This window comes from Salmo salar, chromosome ssa20 (genome assembly GCF_905237065.1).
Source record: "Salmo salar chromosome ssa20, Ssal_v3.1, whole genome shotgun sequence".
Lineage (NCBI taxonomy): Eukaryota > Metazoa > Chordata > Actinopteri > Salmoniformes > Salmonidae > Salmo > Salmo salar.
Window position 1 is genome coordinate 43,220,461 of NC_059461.1, and position 18,298 is coordinate 43,238,758.

The 18,298-nt window shown below is 41.2% G+C and overlaps 1 protein-coding gene across 1 annotated transcript in view; it reads right to left on the minus strand.

The window, feature by feature from the left end:
* The window catches only part of LOC106580640 (protein furry homolog), a 281,327-nt gene that overhangs the window by 214,061 nt on the left and 48,968 nt on the right, over positions 1-18,298 (minus strand). Inside the window, exons 3-9 of the mRNA XM_014161918.2 lie at positions 7,124-7,177; positions 5,481-5,623; positions 3,385-3,475; positions 2,857-2,936; positions 2,681-2,761; positions 1,212-1,380; positions 444-536 (exon numbers count right to left, since the gene is read on the minus strand). Of these exons, the coding sequence (XP_014017393.1) occupies positions 444-536; positions 1,212-1,380; positions 2,681-2,761; positions 2,857-2,936; positions 3,385-3,475; positions 5,481-5,623; positions 7,124-7,177 (711 nt within the window). The remainder of the gene's footprint in view (positions 1-443; positions 537-1,211; positions 1,381-2,680; positions 2,762-2,856; positions 2,937-3,384; positions 3,476-5,480; positions 5,624-7,123; positions 7,178-18,298) is intronic.

Genomic DNA, 18,298 nt, shown 5'->3' on the forward strand with positions numbered 1-18,298 from the left:
TTTTGCCACATGTATTCTATTACAGACACCTTAATGCATACTTTTAAATGATATTATGTGAGCTAAACAGAAAAACCAGAAAAATATATACAAATATTTTTCTTAAAGTGTAATGTTTAAAGATTACTAATATTACTGTCCACACTACAAAGAAATATACAAATACATATAATTTTGTCCTTGAAACATTGAATTTAAATGCTGTAGAATTCCATTAATTCCTATGGAGGACTGCTCCTACTGGGGAGTGCCAATATAGCCGGCCGGTGGCTTCAAAGCCTCTCAGTGGCCAATACATAGCATCAGCAATCCAGGGTTTATATACATCATTGGTTACAACAACTGGTCTCTTTTATAAACAAGTATCGGTTTCATGACATCATCAAGACGTCAAGGAAAATACGTCATATTGTAGTTGTCATCTGGTCAGATAACCAACTTACTGCCGCTACAGGAACTAGGATCTCCACAAAGAGGCCGGCCAGGGCATGCTTAATGTCCTTGTCCTTCACTTCCAGGAAGTACTGGGCACAGTCCTGCAACGGAGAGCAGCACTTATTAAATACTGCATAAACCCTTACATCATAAGGATTGCATGTTTTAAACCATACAGTCAGCCACTAAGGTCAGGTCACATGCTGGTCAACAAAAAAGCTAAGTGACGAAACTACACCCTTCTCACAGTGTACACTTGAACACTTTCTCGCATGGATTTAATAATGGTGGAAACTCACTCCAGCCAATGGTTAAACCAATCATATGCTTTTAAATGATTGACAGGAATTTCTGGAATACGTGGTGAATTGGGACGAGAAAAGGAAAGAAAGGCCTAGGATTAGAAAAGTATACAGAATGCAAAGGGGGGAATTCAAGCTGAAGATAACAAGAGGAATCAAGAGATTCTGGACATATTTTAGTACTGTTAGAGATGACCATTCTCACTTATGGGTTCGGATCCCACTTATGACACTTATTACATTGTTAGCTACATGGATAAGATAGAGAGACATGAGTCAAGTTCATATGGAAATGGACCAATATAGGACAATTTCAACATTAAAAGGTGAGTTGTCAGAAAAGACTGCTTCCTATCACTTATAGAATTCACTAGGTCCTTTTCAACCATGCAGGATTACACACTTGTTTGAGACAGGTGAGCCTATAATCATCACTTCTGCAGTTTCTGTAGAGCTCACTGCTCACTTCTGTACCTGCATGAACTGGAAGGAGGCTTCAAAGTCCTCCACTGGATACATCTTGATGCGGAAGAACTTGACACCCATGATGAGGCTGATGGTGCTCTGGACCACGTAGGGACTCTGCTCCTTCTGTCTCAGCTCCTTCAGCTCAGACAGAAACTTTTTCTTCACAGCAGGAAATCTGAGAAGGAGAGGAGGAGACAGAGAGTTGGAACAAAGGCAGTGTCCCAAATAGCACCCTATTCGAAATACAGTGCGCTACTTTTGACCAGGGGTAAATAGCCCATTGGGTGTCTATTACCAGAATGCTGACATAGTTAACGCAAGTAATAACGAATTTCAATGGATGATGCTAGCTAAATATGCTAACGAGACAAACGAAAATAATCGAATTGCAAAGACAGTCAATCCAGCTCATAAAGTTATACATATATAGGCAGGATCTACCGAATGTCAGTTTTGGTCAGTTTGAACATTTACAAGTGAACGTCAACGAAAGTCATTGTGCTTGTCTGAAGGAACAACAGTACTGGCTCTGGAGCAACATGTGTTGATCAATGAATGCTACAGATTGGCTGGAGATGCTCATACCTGGTGTCCCAGTTTTCTTACAGGGTTGTGTTCATAAGAGCACGCAACAGACAAATGTTTTGATCAGGACCCCCGATCCATTAATTATAATCTAAAAGGCAAAACTGATCCTAGATCAGCACTCCTACACTACGCTAATACTACCCAATCATAGCTCTATTTTTAAGGGCTTTGTTCCTTCGCAGCGATGATCTGGAAAGTTCCAATAAACACACAGCGATTTTCAGTCCTAGTATGGAGGGCAAAGGACTTGTCCAAAACACATGTCTTGTGATCCACTCAGGTCTAGCTCTCTATTTAAACCAGTGAGATTCTCAGGCAGATGTGTACAGAACAGAAGCAGGAGAGAGCATTGTGACAATTCAAACATACCACAACTGCTAAACAGTCATTAGTCATCTCCAACGGCAACATTAAACATGATATCTATCCCAAATGGAAATCTATTCCCTACATAGTGCACTACTTTTTACCAGAGCCCCATAAGTCCTGGTCCAAAATAGTGCCCTATATTGGGAATAGGGTGCCATTTGAGACAAAGCCAATGGTATCCCCCTGAATGACAACAGAATATTCTCACACCTGATCAGTGCTATGGTACATGTTTTTTTTAACAGCATACATTATTGTCCTGCATCCTCAAGTGCTAGGGTAATTAAAATATGTTCAAATACTGCCCAAAGGTTGACAGCATACTATCTTAACTACACAGTAGCCTATGAATTAATTAAGGAATGAATAAGTGAATGAATGAATGGATAAATGAATGAACGAACAAACAAACAAATAAATGAAAGAATGAATAAATAAAGAAATTCATTAATTAATGAATGAATGACATACAGTATGGATTATTGTTTAAAGATGACTTAATGAACTGTGGGACTTACTTGGCCTGGGCTAAAACTCCTATGACTTCTGCATAGAGGTCTGCTACAATGTGCATGTTACCAGTGTTAGGACCATGATACCTGGCAAACAAACAGACAGGTGTAAGAATAGGGAAAAAGGAAATAAATAAATACTGTATACACAGAAAGTCATATAAAAGCAGAGCTAAACGTACCCTTCTTTGTATCTAAAGTGCTTAAAGGCCAAGTTAATGACTTCACTGACCAAACTGTCCAGGACAGGGTGGAGTGGCATCTGGTCATAGAGAGAGAGAGCAAGAGAGAGGGAAAGGGGGGGGGGGGACACTGTCATGACAACATTCTGTTACAAACAGAAAACTCCAGTCATGAGTCTGAGATTGAGCAAACGGGATATATCTGCCCTTTAAGCTGCGTCCCAAATGGCACCATATTCCCAAAAAGCCCATCGGGCTCTGGTGGAAAGTAATGCATTAAATAAGGGATAGGGTGCTATTTGGGATGTATCCAAGAAGTGGTTGTTCTGTAAAGTATCCCTCAGAGGAGCCATATCTAATGACGATGTGAATGCTAACATTGGTCAAAATGGCACTTATGTTCAGTATACAACACAAACTTTCACTTCAAGAAATTAAGAGTTTTGTTCTTCCCAGAACATTGAAGGAAAATAATGTGCTAGGTGGGTTTAGTGTTTTAGAGTGGAGTATATAGAGAAAATTAGTCACCTGTTTTAAAACTTCTATAAGTACGAGGGAGAAGATGAAGTCGATTGCCAGATCCCTCCTTTCAAGTAGAAAATCTCTGTGCTGTTCATCACTGTGAAACATCAACAGGGTTGGACAAGTTAGCTCAAAGCTGTCAAACTAGAGCAGTTACCAAGTTATGTCACAGATTACACCACACAAATGGGTATATAAATTACAAAAGTGAAATTGATTTATCATTATCCAGTTTGCATTTCCAATAGCATTTCGGCAGCTACAGTTGAAGTCGGAAGTTTACATACACTTAGGCTGGAGTCAATAAAACTCGTTTTTCAACCACTCCACAAATTTCTTGTTAACAAACTATATTTTTGGCTGGTCGGTTAGGACATCTACTTTATGCATGACACAAGTACTTTTTCCAACAATCGTTTCCATACAGATTATTTCACTTATAATTCAATGTATCACAATTTCAGTGGGTCAGAAGTTTACATACACTAAATTGACTGTGCCTTTAAACAGCTTGGAAAATTTAAGAAAATGATGTCATGGCTTTAGAAGCTTCTGATAGGCTAACTGACATAATTTCAGTCAATTGGAGGTGTACCTGTGGATATATTTCATGGCCTACATTCAAACTCAGTGCCTCTATGCTTGACATAATGGGAAAACCTAAAGAAATCAACCAATACCTCAGAAAAACTATTGTAGACCTCCACAAGTCTGGTTCATCCTTGGGAGCAATTTCCAAACGCCTGAAGGTACCACGTTCATCTGTACAAACAATAGTATGCAAGTATAAACACCATGGGACCACGCAGCCGTCATAACGCTCAGGAAGGAGACGCGTTCTGTCTCCTAGAGATGAACGTACTTTGGTGCGAAAAGTGCAAATCAATCCCAGAACAACAGCAAAGGACCCTGCAGATGCTGGAGGAAACAGGTACAAAAGTATCTATAGCCACAGTAAAACGAGTCCTATATCAACATAACCTGAAAGGCCGCTCAGCAAGGAGGAAGCCACTGCTCCAAAACCGCCATAAAAAAGCCAGACTACGGTTTGCAACTGCACATGGGGACAAAGATTGTACTTTTTGGAGAAATGTCCTCTGGTCTGATGAAACAAAAATAGAACGGTTTGGCTATAACGATCATCGTTATGTTTGGAGGAAAAAGGGGTGGGCTTGCAAGCCAAAGAACACCATCCCAACCGTGAAAGCACGGGGGTGGCAGCATCATGTTGTGGGGGTGCTTTGCTGCAGGAGGGACTGGTGCACTTCAAAACATAGATGGCATCATGAGGAAAGAAAAGTTATGTGGATATATTGAAGCAACATCTCAAGACATCAGTCAGGAAGTTAAAGCTTGGTCGCAAATGGGTCTTCCAAATGGACAAGCATACTTCCAAAGTTGTGGCAAAATGGCTTAAGGACAACAAAGTCAAGGTATTGGAGTGGCCATCACAAAGCCCTGACCTCAATCCTATAGACATTCTGTGGGCAGAACTAAAAAGCGTGTGCGAGCAAGGAGGCCTACAAACCTGACTCAGTTACATCAGCTCTGTCAGGAGGAATGGGCCAAAATTCACCCAACTTATTGTGGGAAGCTTGTGGAAGGGTACCCAAAACATTTGACCCAAGTTAAACAATTTAAAGACAATGCTACCGAATACTAATTGAGTGTATGTAAACTTCTGACCCACTGGGAATGTGATGAAAGAAATACAAGCTGAAAAAAAGTATTCTATCTACTATTATTCTGACATTTCACATTCTTAAAATAAAGTGGTGATCCTAACTGACCTAAGACAGGGAATTGTTACTGGGATTAAATGTCAGGAATTGTGAAAAACTGAGTTTAAATGTATTTGGCTAAGGTGTATGTAAACTTCCAACTTCCACTGTATATGCTTCGATAGCCATCTGTTATGCAATAAGTCATTGATAATGTCAATCAATTCAGCCACAATGTCTTATACTGTACAGTGTTTTCTTTGTGTTTGATTTCTGGTTATAAAATGTGACAGGGTGTTCATGGGAAGTCCTATTGGCCGTTCTGTCTCTTGTACCGACAAAAGGTGTGTGTGTGTGTGTGTGCATATATACGTGTGTTACTTTTTTGACTTGGTGTTGGCTCTGGGTCTGTATTCGTGTGACTCTGGGTCCTCTAGACCGTTCTGTCTTCTGTACCAGTCAAACAGTGTCCTCAGAATGGATGGGAGGCAGTACTCCGCCAGAGAACTCATAGCAGTTATCACCTGAAACAACAAGCAAATAAATGAAAATGGTGTATACATATTTGTCAGTCAGATCATTTTTACATAACACTGTTCCCTCCAGCCAAAAACCTGACGTAACGTAAAATCAACATCCATATTAAATTATATTTAATTGGAGTTGCCAACAAATGTGAATTTTTCTTGAAATGAACCAACCCTTCAAATCTTGTCGTTGATTTGTGGTTGAAATCTGGTTAAAATGAGTGCACGTTGACCACTTTTTTTTGTTGTCAACCAAAAATTCCATTGATATTGTCACGGATCCCCCCCGGTACTGCTGCTCATTCTGTTCACCAGTTCCGGAGGTCTTCTAGGCTTCACTGAACGGGATTCATTATCATCAACCCTGGACTGTCTTGTCTGATTACACACACCTGGTTCCCATTTCCCCTGATTAGTATGTTATATTTGTGCCCTCTGTCTTTGTTGGTTATTGTTCCCATGTCCATTGGTTGTGTGAGTACCTATGCGTTGGTGCAGCTGTTATGCTGCGTGCTTTATGTATTGTGTATTACGTATATCGTCTCGTGTCGTTCAACAAGGTTTACCCTCGCTCTTTTGTTTGTGTACAGCCCAGTGTTTTTGTATACGTGTTTGTTTTGGGTGTATTAAAAACCCCTATTGTGTATTCCTGCGCCTGTCTCCAAATCCTTTATACCAGTGTGACAGATGTTGTTGGAATGTTGGTTCAACATATCTTTGCCAATGGGTTGTATTTTATTCCCAGTCATGTTTCATTTATATCTGCATCAAAATCACTGTGTCTTAACCCTCACTGTCCTCCACACAACAGAAACTGCAGGCAGTGAGAGGGAAGGAAAAGGATAGAAGAGAGTGGGACAAGGGAAAAGGGGAAAGAGGAGAGAGAATGGCGAAGGGACACGAGAACAGAGAGAGAGATGGGAGACAGGGTCCTGGGAGACTAGGAGTTGAGGTGCCCATGGGGTGGCATGCATCTCTCCAGGGAGGAAAGGGAGAGGGAAGGAAGGAAGGAAAGGCGGGCCGGCTTGGACCTGGATACAAGCACACGGAAAGGGAGGGGAGTCTGGTGAGACCAGGGGAATACAGCGGGCCTTCATTCAGCACGGTCAGGAGAAGAATCCTGCCTCTGTACACTGTTGAATGGCATCAAGCCTTAGGCACCCGGAAACACATGCACACAGGAACACACACACACGCACACAAACTCACACTTGTGCACGCACACGCACACACACACACAAACCTTCTACTATACAGGCACCTAGGGAACCACATATTTATAAAGACCCAGTGGGGAAGGTTGAGTTAAGCACTACCCAGCCACCAAGCATTAACAGTGCTCAATACAACAAGCTTGTGTATCATTTGTTGAGTAACCTTTTCTGAGACCTGAAAACCTGTTTTGGCTCCAGGAGCTAAATTGTATTCACTTGAGCTCAGCGACCACAACCCTGCCTCACTGATTTTTTTTGTCCATTAGAGAGTAACAGTTCTTACCTGGTCAAACTGAGGATCCTCACCCCTCTGCAAAGACTTGATCAAGGGTTTCTCCTGTGAAAACACAACAGAAAAAGAATAGAATAAGAATAGAAAAAACTAATTAATAAATGAATTCAGAAACAAAAAAGTGACACACCAAAGTTCTAAAGACCTTCCTCTCCTAATTCTCTCCATTTCTCATATCAGGACCTAGTGTTGGACGTTCTGGGTATTTTTGGAAAGGGGAGTTATGATCAGTTGATGTATGGTCATTATATAACCCAGGGTAGGTTCCAAATGGAACCCTATTTCCTATATAGTGCACTACTTCCTAATCCCTATATAGTCCACTACTTTAGACAAAGAACCACAGGGTTTATATAGAGAATAGGGTGCCATTTGGGATGCAGCCCCAGAGTTAATGAGAAAAGCCATCAGTCAGTTGAAGGTCTGGGCAGCTTCTGTCAGACCGACAGTAGAGATGGGACATTAATGGCATGCCTCATCAGTCTTTACTCAGCTGGATAATGCCCATAATGCCAGTCACCTAGTTTGCGCCTTGGGGTCTCATTTATCAAAATAGACTTGCGCTCAGATTTGACCATAAATTGTGCGTGCTATGCATTGATGTTGTATGCTATTAATGTCGTCCACACACCAAGGTTGTAAATGATGCATCTTGACCTTGATGTAAAAACCTAAATGGATCATTTATTTTTAGTTGCAAATGTATGAAACATACTTATGAAGTGATTTACACACACTTGTGTTTAATGCATAGACAGTACCTTTTTAGGATGCGTTTCCCTTCATTTTAATAACTGAAGGTACGCAGAAATGTAGTATAAAACTAAGCAAATTCTATATGAGGCCCCAGGACCGGCCTACCTCTCATGACCCCTGGGGAGGCCTTTTCTCTTAACTCTGTGCCAGTGTTCTTCACTTCATGTTGGTACATTCCAATGATTCCAGCCATACTCTTAAATTGTTCAAGTAGCTACATACAGTCTGAATCTAGAAAACATTGGAGTGATTGAAATCTCAAGAGTCAAGTTTATACTCTCCTGCAAAAACTTCTGCCTACATTGCTTAATTGTTAACTTATAGACATACGAGATACTGCATCAGATCCGGTCTCAGGGATGGCAAACTCTGGACTTCCCTTCAATCTCCACTGAGTTGGGTACACCTTATGTGTGGAGTAATCTCCAATGCACTTTAAGATTGGAGGAATTGGTGCCTCTAGGGCATTTCAGACAGCTGTTAGGGGACCTTTTTACAGGGAGAATGTGTCTGTTTTTTATTATATTGTTTTGCTTTTCATGTATAATAACGTATTGTTTAATGTGTATATTATATTTTGATTTGTATTGTTGTGCCAACCAGGGCTCATCTGGAAAAGAGACCTTGGTCTCAACATTGACTCCCTGTCAAAATAAAGGTTAAATCAATACAAAATATAGTTCTTTCTGTCTTTGTGAAAGAAGAATCAGTGCATCAGCATTTTACACAGCCGGACAGTGCTGATTATGGCCTTCAAGGTGTATCATGGTGCTAAGTGTCCTATTTGGTCAGACAGAACAGCATAGAAGCCATGTATTGATGTTTCCACCCAAAGCTAACAGTCGTAAGTGTTTGACTGTGACAGTGAGTAGGGTGGGGAGATAACTGATCGAGAAGTCAACAAGCAATCCGGTTAGATTTAAAGCCTGCAGGTATAATGCTTTATTCATTGTTATTGTAATGATTCTGTATGTTATGTCTCTATGCAGGAGCTTTCAAACTGACTCAACGGTTGTAAATTCATCAGGACCATTATGAGATTCTAATAAGAAATTATAAGGGATTGTACATGCTAATTACAAGTTGTATAATGCATTATAACCACATCATAATGCATTCTACCTGCAGGTTTTAAGTAAAGCATTACAGACCTTCCTATAGAAGCAGGACAGGCAGCCTAGCCTGTGACACAGTTTGTGTGTCGCTATTTCCTATATTATGAGTCCTGGTCAAAAGTAGTACACTACATAGGGAATCAGGTGAAATTTGGGACGCAGTCACAGATACATTCAAAAGGGACTGGTCCTCTGTTCATTCAGACAACCTTTTACAGTAGGTGTTGACTCGTGCATTATTAAGTAATATTTAAGTCTTGTTTTCAGTGCATAATTAATGAAAGACTTTCATGCACTTTTAATCTAGATAGAGTTCAAGGCGTTGGTGGAGGGTTAATCCAACACTATTATTCTCGAACAGTAGCAATGTGGAGACACACAGATCATCACATTCAATACTACTCATTTACATTGCTATGACGATATACTGCCGCTGTAGTCCATAACATTACATGACATTTAAACCATTAAGCTAAAATGATAAACAGCGCACTCCACTTGTAGTGAATGAGGTTATAGTAATCAAGCGGTTATAGTGATCCAATTTCCTGCATGGATGTAATCACTCTAAGAGCAGTGTATGTATAGGAAGAGGACATACAGTATATTGTCATTGGCTAACCAATAGTCCTGTTGGAAGGTGAACCATCGCCCCAGTCTGAGGTCCTGAGTGCTCTGGAGCAGGTTTTCATCAAGGATATCGGTGTACTTTGCTCAGTTCATCTTTCCCTCGATCCTGACTAGTCTCCCAGTCCCTGCTGCTGAAAAACATCCCCACAGCATGATGCTGCCACCACCATGTTTCACTGTTGGGATGGTGCCAGGTTTCCTCCAGACATGAAGCTTGACATTCAGGCCAAAGAGTTCAATCCTGGTTTCATCAGACCAGAGAATCTTGTTTCTCATGGTTTGAGAGTCCTTTTGCTGCATTTTGGCAAACTCGAAGCGTGCTGTTATGTCCCTTTTACTGACGAGTGGCTGTCATCTGGCCACTCTACCATAAATCCTTGATTGGTGGAGTGCTGCAGAGATGGTTGTCCTTCTGGAAGGTTCTCCAATCTCCACAGAGGGACTCTGGCGCTCTGTCAAAGTGACCATCGGGTTCTTGGTCACCTCCCTGACCAAGGCCCTTCTCCTCCGATTGCTGAGTTTAGTCGGGCGGCTAGCTACAGGAAGAGTCTTGGTGGTTCCAAACTTCTTCCATTTAAGAATGATGGAGGCCACTGTGTTCTTGGGGACCTTCAATGCTGCAGACATTTTTTTGGTACCCTTCCCCAGATCTGTGCCTAGACACAATCCTGTCTCGGAGCTCTACGGATAATTCCTTCGACCTCATGGCTTGGTTTTGGCACTGACATGCAATGTCAACTGTGGGACCTTATATAGACAGGTGTGTGTCTTTCCAAATCATGTCCAATCAATTCAATGTACCACAGGTGGACTCCATTGAAGTTGTAGAAACATCTCAAGGATGATCAATGGAAACAGGATGCACCTGAGCTCAATTTCCAGTCTCAAAGCAAAGGGTATGAATACTTATGTAAATAAGGTATTTCTGTTTTTTATTTACAAAAAAAAAAAAATGTTTTTGCTTTGTCATTATGGAGTATTGTGTGTAGATTAATGAGTTAAAACATTTCTTTAATAGATTTTAGAATAAGGCTGTAACGTACATTTTCAGTAGTTATACATTCTACAGTAATTTGTTGCAAAGTTTCAAGTACATGTTTGATGTGGTGGCTGTGCTTGTTGTTAGTGCAGAGAAAGGTTGGTTTCATTAGTTTGTCAGCGATTACAGACTCGAGTCTTCTTGGGTATGACGCTACAAGCTTGGCCCACCTGTATATGGGGAGTTTCTCCCATTCTTCTCTGCAGATCCTCTCAAGCTCTGTCAGGTTTGATGAGTAATGTCAATGCACAGCACATCGGGTTCAAGTCCAGACTCTGGCTGGGTCACTCAAAGACATTCAGAGACTTGTCCCGAAGCCACTCCTGCGTTCTCTTGGCTGTGTGCTTATCGTTGTTGTCCTGTAGGAAGGTGAACCTTCGCCCCAGTCTGAGGTCCTGAGCGCTCTGGAGCAGGATTTCTACAAAGATCTTTCAAGAACTTTGCTCCATTCATCTTTCCCTCGATCCTGACTTGTCTCCCAGTCCCTGCTGGTGAAAAACATCCCCACAGCATGATTCTGCCACCACCATTTTAGAATAAGGCTGTAACGTAACAAAATGTGGAAAAAGTCAAGGGGTCTGAATACTTTCCGAATGCACTGTACATGAACATTTTAATAAATAAATGCACACAAATGTAATGAAAGAAACAATACAACTAAAGAATAATAATGTGTGGGTGTGTGTAGAGTGTGTGTTAAAGAGTGTGTGTTTGTGTGTGCATCTATCAGTTATACATACTTGTCAGTACATTCACACAAAAAGTAGGTCACATGGGGGAGAGCCGTTGTGCCGTGAGGTGTTTCTTTATTTGGTTTGTTGTTCACTTGCGCTATACGGAATGGAGTTCCATGCAATCATGGCTCTGTATAATACTGTATGTTTCCTTGAATTTCTTCTGGACCTGTGGAGTGTGAAAAGACCACTGCTGGCATGTCTGGTGGGGTAAATGTGTGTGTCAGTGCTGTGTGTAAGTCGACTATGCAAACAATTTAGAATTTTCACCACATTAATTTTTCTTATAAAAACAAGAAGCGATGCAGTCAGTCTAGTACTGATTTTAGCCCTCTGGTAACAGTGAAGAGCAAAACGTGTTTGTTCTGGGTCAGCTGCAGCTTAACTAAGTCCCTCTTTGCAGCACCTGACCATATGACTGGACCATAATCAAGATAAGATAAAACTAGAGCCTGTAGGACTTGCTTTGTGGAGTGTGGTGTCAAAAGAGCAGAGCAGACCTCTCCCCATCTTTACAACCATTACATCAATATGTTTTGACCATGACAGTTTACATTCTAAGGTAACACCAAGTAATTTAGTCTCCTCAACTTGCTCAACAGCCACACAATTCAATACCAGATTCAGCTGAGGTCTAGAACTTAGGGATTGATTTGACTAACTGTGGTTGCTGACACATATACTGCAGGGTTGAATCATTAGCATACATAGACACACAGGCCATGCGGTACGCTACACTTTACATGTTAAACAATAGAGAAGCTTCCATTAAACAAAACCCTCTGTGTTCTATTAGATAAATAATTCTGAATCGACTATATGGCAGAGGTTGAAAAGCCAATTTCAACAACAGGTTATGGTCAATAATGTCAAGGTTGCACTGAAGTCAAACAGTACAGCTCCCACAATCTCCTTATTATCAATTTCTTTCAACCAATCATCAGTCATTTGTGTCAGTGCATGTTGAGTGCCATTCTCTATAAGCATGCTGAAAGTCTGTTGTTCATTTGTTTACAGAGAAATAGCTTTGTATATAGTCAAACACTATTTTTTCCAAAAGTTTGCTAAGAGTCGGCAGCAAGCTGATTGGTTGGTTGTAAGAACCAGTAAAGGGTGCTTTACCATTCATGGGTAGCGGAATGACTTTGGCTTCCCTCCAGGTCTGAGGACAAACTTTTTTCTCCAGACACAGATTAAAGATATGACAATAGGAGTGGCAATATAGTCCGCTACCATATACAGTAGCTTTTCATCTAAGTTACCAATACCAGGTGGTTTCTCATTATTGCTGAACAACAATAATTTATCCACCTCACCCACACTAACTTTACAAAATGTAAAATTACAACACTTTCTCTTCATTATTAGCTATTTATGCTTGCTAAATTTGCTTACTTTGACAATGAAATTATCATTAAAGTAATTGGCAACATCAAAAGATTTTGCAATAAATGAGCCATCTGATTCAATGAAAGATGGAGTTGAATTAGTCTTTCTGCCCATAATTTCATTTTTAAAGTATTTCAAACCTTTTTTCCATCATGTGGATAAGATATTCAAGGGTAACTTTCAAACCCAATTTATACTACTATTAAAATGTGACCTGTATCAAGATCAGAGAAACAGATAACAGAAAGTCCATGTTAATACCAAATGTAAATGGGGTCTCCCTCAGTTCACCTAGGGTTTTGGAGTGGTATACATCTCAGTGTATAGGTGGTGACTGGTCAGTGCAGGGTGAAGTTTCCCCTCGGTACAGATCTAGGATCAGCTTCCCCTCTCCCAATCCTAACCTCCTGAGTGGCGCAGCAGTCTAAGGCACTGCATCTCAGTGCTAGAGGCGTCACTACAAACCCTGGTTCGATTCCAGGTATGTATCAACCGGCCGTGATTGGGAGTCCTATAGGGCGGTTCACAATTGGCCCAGCGTCGTCTGGGTTATGGTTTGGCCGGGGTAAGCTGTCATTGTAAATAACAATTTGTTCTTAACTGACTTGCCTGGTTAAATAAAATAAAAACCTTAGCCATTAATGGGGAAAATGCCAAGCTGAAAATAGATCAGCGTCTCGGGGAAACTTTACCCTACACCCTCAGGAGGGTGCAAAGTTAAAGACATCAAGATAGAAATGTACTGTGTAGAACACGTATGACTGTCTGTCATGTAGAATAGGAAGTTGTGTCAGATTTTATTCATTACATTTCTATCTGCAAGTTACTACTCTTTTGAACACTGGTCTAATATCTTTTTTTATGCACCAATGCATGATAACCTGACAAAATTCTTAACTTTGATTTATATATACAGTATAATAACATGTCTTAAGAAAAATATAATTATAATGGATCCTGATTAACTAGACATAGGCCTACTTACTGAACATAAAAATGCTTAAGAAGTTTCTTAGGAGTTTCCTTCAGAGTTTTTTTTAAAGAGTTTCTTAATAAGAGAGAACACGTCAGGGATGTGAACACCGGTCATGTACATAGAGTTTGTCTTGGTAAACATCCTGTAGTAACAGGATCCTCCACTGACTAAACCTGAAACCTGAACCTGCAGTTACCGTCACTCCCACCTGCTCCAGTCCTTCCCCTCCATAAGAGGGATCAATGTTGTGAAATGTTAGTCAGCAGGTTCAGTTGTCCAATGACACGACAAACTGTAGGAGATTTCACTTTTATCCTCACCATCTGTCATGCCCTGATCTGTTTCACCTGTCCTTGTGATTGTCTCCAACCCCTCCAGGTGTCGCTTATTTTCCCCAGTGTATTTATCCCTGTGATTCCTGTCTCTCTGTGCCAGTTCGTCTTGTATGTTTCCAAGTCAACCATCGTTTTCCCCGTTCGCCTGCTTTTTGCATTGTCATTTTTCTAGTCCTCCCGGTTTTGACCCTTGCCTGTTTCTGGACTTTGTACCCGCCTGCCTGACCATTCTGCCTGCCGTGACCATGAGCCTGTCTGCCTCTATATACCTCCTGGATTCTCATCTGGTTTTGACCTTTTTGCCTGTCCATGACCATTCTCTTGCCTACCCCTTTGGATATACATTGTAAGACTCAAACCATCTGCCTCCTGTGTCTGCATTTGGGTCTCGCCTTGTGCCTTGATACCATCCAGGACCCCTAAAGCGTCTCAGAGTAGGAATGTTAATCTTAGATCAGACCCCCCCATCCTATTTATTATGACTTAAAAGGCTAAACTGATCCTAGATCGGCAATCTTTTGATGAATACAGGACCACATGCGTAACCCCAGTGTACTTTTTTTTATGAGTTTAAGCTATACACATATCAATAGTAATGTAATCAATATATTTTTTGTTATTTTTAAGGATTAGAAATGAAAGCATTAGATTAAGTATTGTACATAATTATGTAGAGCTGTAATGTCAGGGAATCCCAGGTGAAGCACATACAGTAGCTCTACAATTCCTACTGTTTCCCAGGGCTATTCCTCTGTAGTTGTACTAATGTGGTGGGAAAGGGAATGCCTTAGCCGCTTTACTTCCTTATCCAGTCCCATAATGTTTTGAGTTGTAGCAGAGCCTATGTCTAAAGACTCATGTCGAGTGGGTTGAGAGCTTCAAGTTCTTCTGTGTCGATATCACTAAGGCTCTATCATGGTCCAAACACACCAACACAGTTGCGAAGAGGGCACGACAATGCCTCTTCTCACTCAGGAGGCTGAAAAGATTTGACATGGGTCCTCAAATCCTCAAAGTTCTAAGGCTCTCCCAAGTGGCGCAGTAGTCAATTTGTAAGTCGCTCTGGATAAGAGCGTCTGCTAAATGACTTAAATGTAAATGTAAATGTAGTCTAAGGCACTACATCGCAGTGTTAGCTGTGCCACTAGAGATTCTGGGTTCGAGTCCAGGCTCTGTCGCAGCCGGCCGCGATCGGGAGACCCATGGGAAGGCGCACAATTGGCCCAGGGTTAGGGGAGGGTTTGGATGCCAGGGATGTCCTTGTCCCATCGCACACTAGCGACTCCAGTGGTGGGCTGGGCGCAGTGCACGCTGATATGGTTGCCAGGTGTATGGTGTTTCCTCCGACACATTAGTGGGGCTGGCTTCCGGGTTAAATGGGCATTGTATCAAGAAGCAGTGCGGCTTGGTTGGGTTGTGTTTCGGAGGATGCACAGCTCTCGACCTTTGCCTCTCCCGTGTCTGAACGGGAGTTGCAGTGATGGGACAAGACTGTAACTACCAATTGGGGAGAAAAAGGGGTTAAAAAAGGATATATATATATATAAGTTCTAAGGCTGCACCACTGGCTGCATCACTGATTTATATGGCAACTGCTTGCCATCCGACCGAAGGGCGTTAGAGATGGTAGTACATCAATTGGGCCGAGGTCCCTGCCATCTAAGACCTATATACCAGTGTCTGAGGAAGGCCCTAACACTTTACTTCAGCCACCCAAGTCATAGACTGTTCTCTCTGCTACCTTACGGAAAGCGATACTAATGTATCAGGTCTGCAACCAACAGGACCCTGAACAGCTTCTACCCTCAAGACATAAAACAGCTAAATAGTTAACTAAATAGCTACCCGGACTATCTGCTTTGACCGCTTTTGCACTAACTTTTTTGACTCATCACAAACGATGCTTCTACTGTTTACTATCTGTCAATTTATTACTAGTTATATGTACATACAGTGTATTTACATCAATGATTATGTTATTCACACATGACGTATACAGTGCCTTGCAAAAGTATTCATCCCCCTTGGTGTTTTTCCTATTTTGTTGCATTACAACCTGTAATTGAAATTGATTTCTATTTGGATTTCATGTAACGGACATACACAAAATTGTCCAAATTGGTAAAGTGAAATGAAAAAAATTACTTGTTTCAAAAAATTCTAAAAAATAAAAAACTGAAAAGTGGTCTGTGCATATGTATTCACCCCCTTTGCTATGAAGCTCCTAAATAAGATCTGGTGCAACCAATTACCTTCAGAAGTCACATAATTAGTTAAATAAAGTCCACCTGTGTGCAATCTAAGTGTCACATGATCTCAGTATATATACACTTGTTCTGAAAGGCCCCAGAGTCTGCAACACCACAAAGCAAGGGGCACCACCAAGCAAGCGGCACCATGAAGGCCAAGGAGCTCTCCAAACAGGTCAGGGACAAAGTTGTGGAGAAGTACAGATCAGGGTTGGGTTATAAAAACATATCAGAAACTTTGAACATCCCACAGAGCACCATTAAATCCTTTATTAAAAATTTGAAAGAATATGACACCACAACAAACCTGCCAAGAGAGGGCCGCCCACCAAAACTCACGGACCAGGCAAGGAGGGCATTAATCAGAGAGGCAACAAAGAGACCAAAGTGAACCCTGAAGGAGCTGCAAAGCGCCACAGCGGAGATTGGAGTATCTGTCCATAGGACCACTTTAAGTCGTACACTCTACAGAGTTGGGCTTTACGGAAGAGTGGCCTGAAAAAAGATATTGCTTAAAGAATAAAATAAGCAAACACATTTGGTGTTCGCCAAAAGGCATGTGGGAGTCTCCCCAAACATATGGAAGAAGGTACTCTGGTCAGATGAGACTAAAATTGAGCTTTTTGGCCATCAAGGAAAATACTATTACTGGCGCAAACCCAACACCTCTCATCACCCCGAGAACACAATCCCCACAGTGAAGCATGGTGGTGGCATCATCATGCTGTGGGGATGTTTTTCATCAGCAGGGACAGGGAAACTGGTCAGAATTGAAGGAATGATGGATGGTGCTAAATATGAGGAAATTCTTGAGGGAAACCTTTTTCAGTCTTCCAGAGATTTGAGACTGGGGCGGAGGTTCACCTTCCAATAGGGCAATGACCCTAAGCATACTGCTAAAGCAACACTTGAGTGGTTTAAGGTTGAACATTTAAATGTCTTGGAATGGCTTAGTCAAAGCCCAGAGCTCAATCCAATTGAGAATCTGTGGTATGACTTAAAGATTGCTGTACACCCGCGGAACCCATCCAACTCGAAGGAGCTGGAGCAGTTTTCCCTTGAAGAATGGGTAAAAATCCCAGTGGCTAGATGTGCCAAGCTTATAGAGACATTCCCCGAGAGACGTGAAGCTGACTTTGAGGAGATGAACAGTTACACAGGCTCAAGTTTTTCGTTTTTTTTGTCTTATTTGTTGTTTGTTTCACAATAAAAAATATTTTGCATCTTCAAAGTGGTAGGCATGTTATGTAAATCAAATGATACAAACCCCCCAAAAATCTATTTTAATTCCAGGTTGTAAGGCAACAAAATAGGAAAAATGCCTAGGGGAGTGAATACTTTTGCAAGCTACTGTATGCTTGAACAATCTAAATCAATATTATCCTAAAACCAGTCAGTGTGCTACCCAGCATGCAACAGTCTCTATGTCTCCAGGCTTGGCACTTGACCTTCCTCTGACCTAGGGTCATGACCTCACTTCCCCCCCCATGCCATTTTTAAAATTATTTATTTATTCAGGGCAAACCCATTGAAACCAGGGTCTCATTCATAAGGGTGCCCTGATCACAGCAACACAATAATCAAATACAATATAAAATAAAACAGCAATCAATACAAGGTAAAATAAAAATACAGCACCAAATTTAAGAAAAACAGTTACATTCTTCAGCTACTAGGTCCACAATCAACACTTTAAATTCCCCTAGCAGCACCAGAACATCCAATTGTAATGAGTTTTGTAAATTGTCTCCAACAGTGAGGCGCATTAAAACTAAAGTGGATTTACCTAATTCGGTAGAGACCCGAGTAACCTCAAGAGTTAACCAACCCTGTGGACGGGTTTGGTAACTCATGTTTTTATACTTCAACAATGAAGTTACTTAAGTCGGAAGCTTGAGTAGTAGAGCTTTGTAAACAAAAGAGGAATAGTGAAGTGATCTACG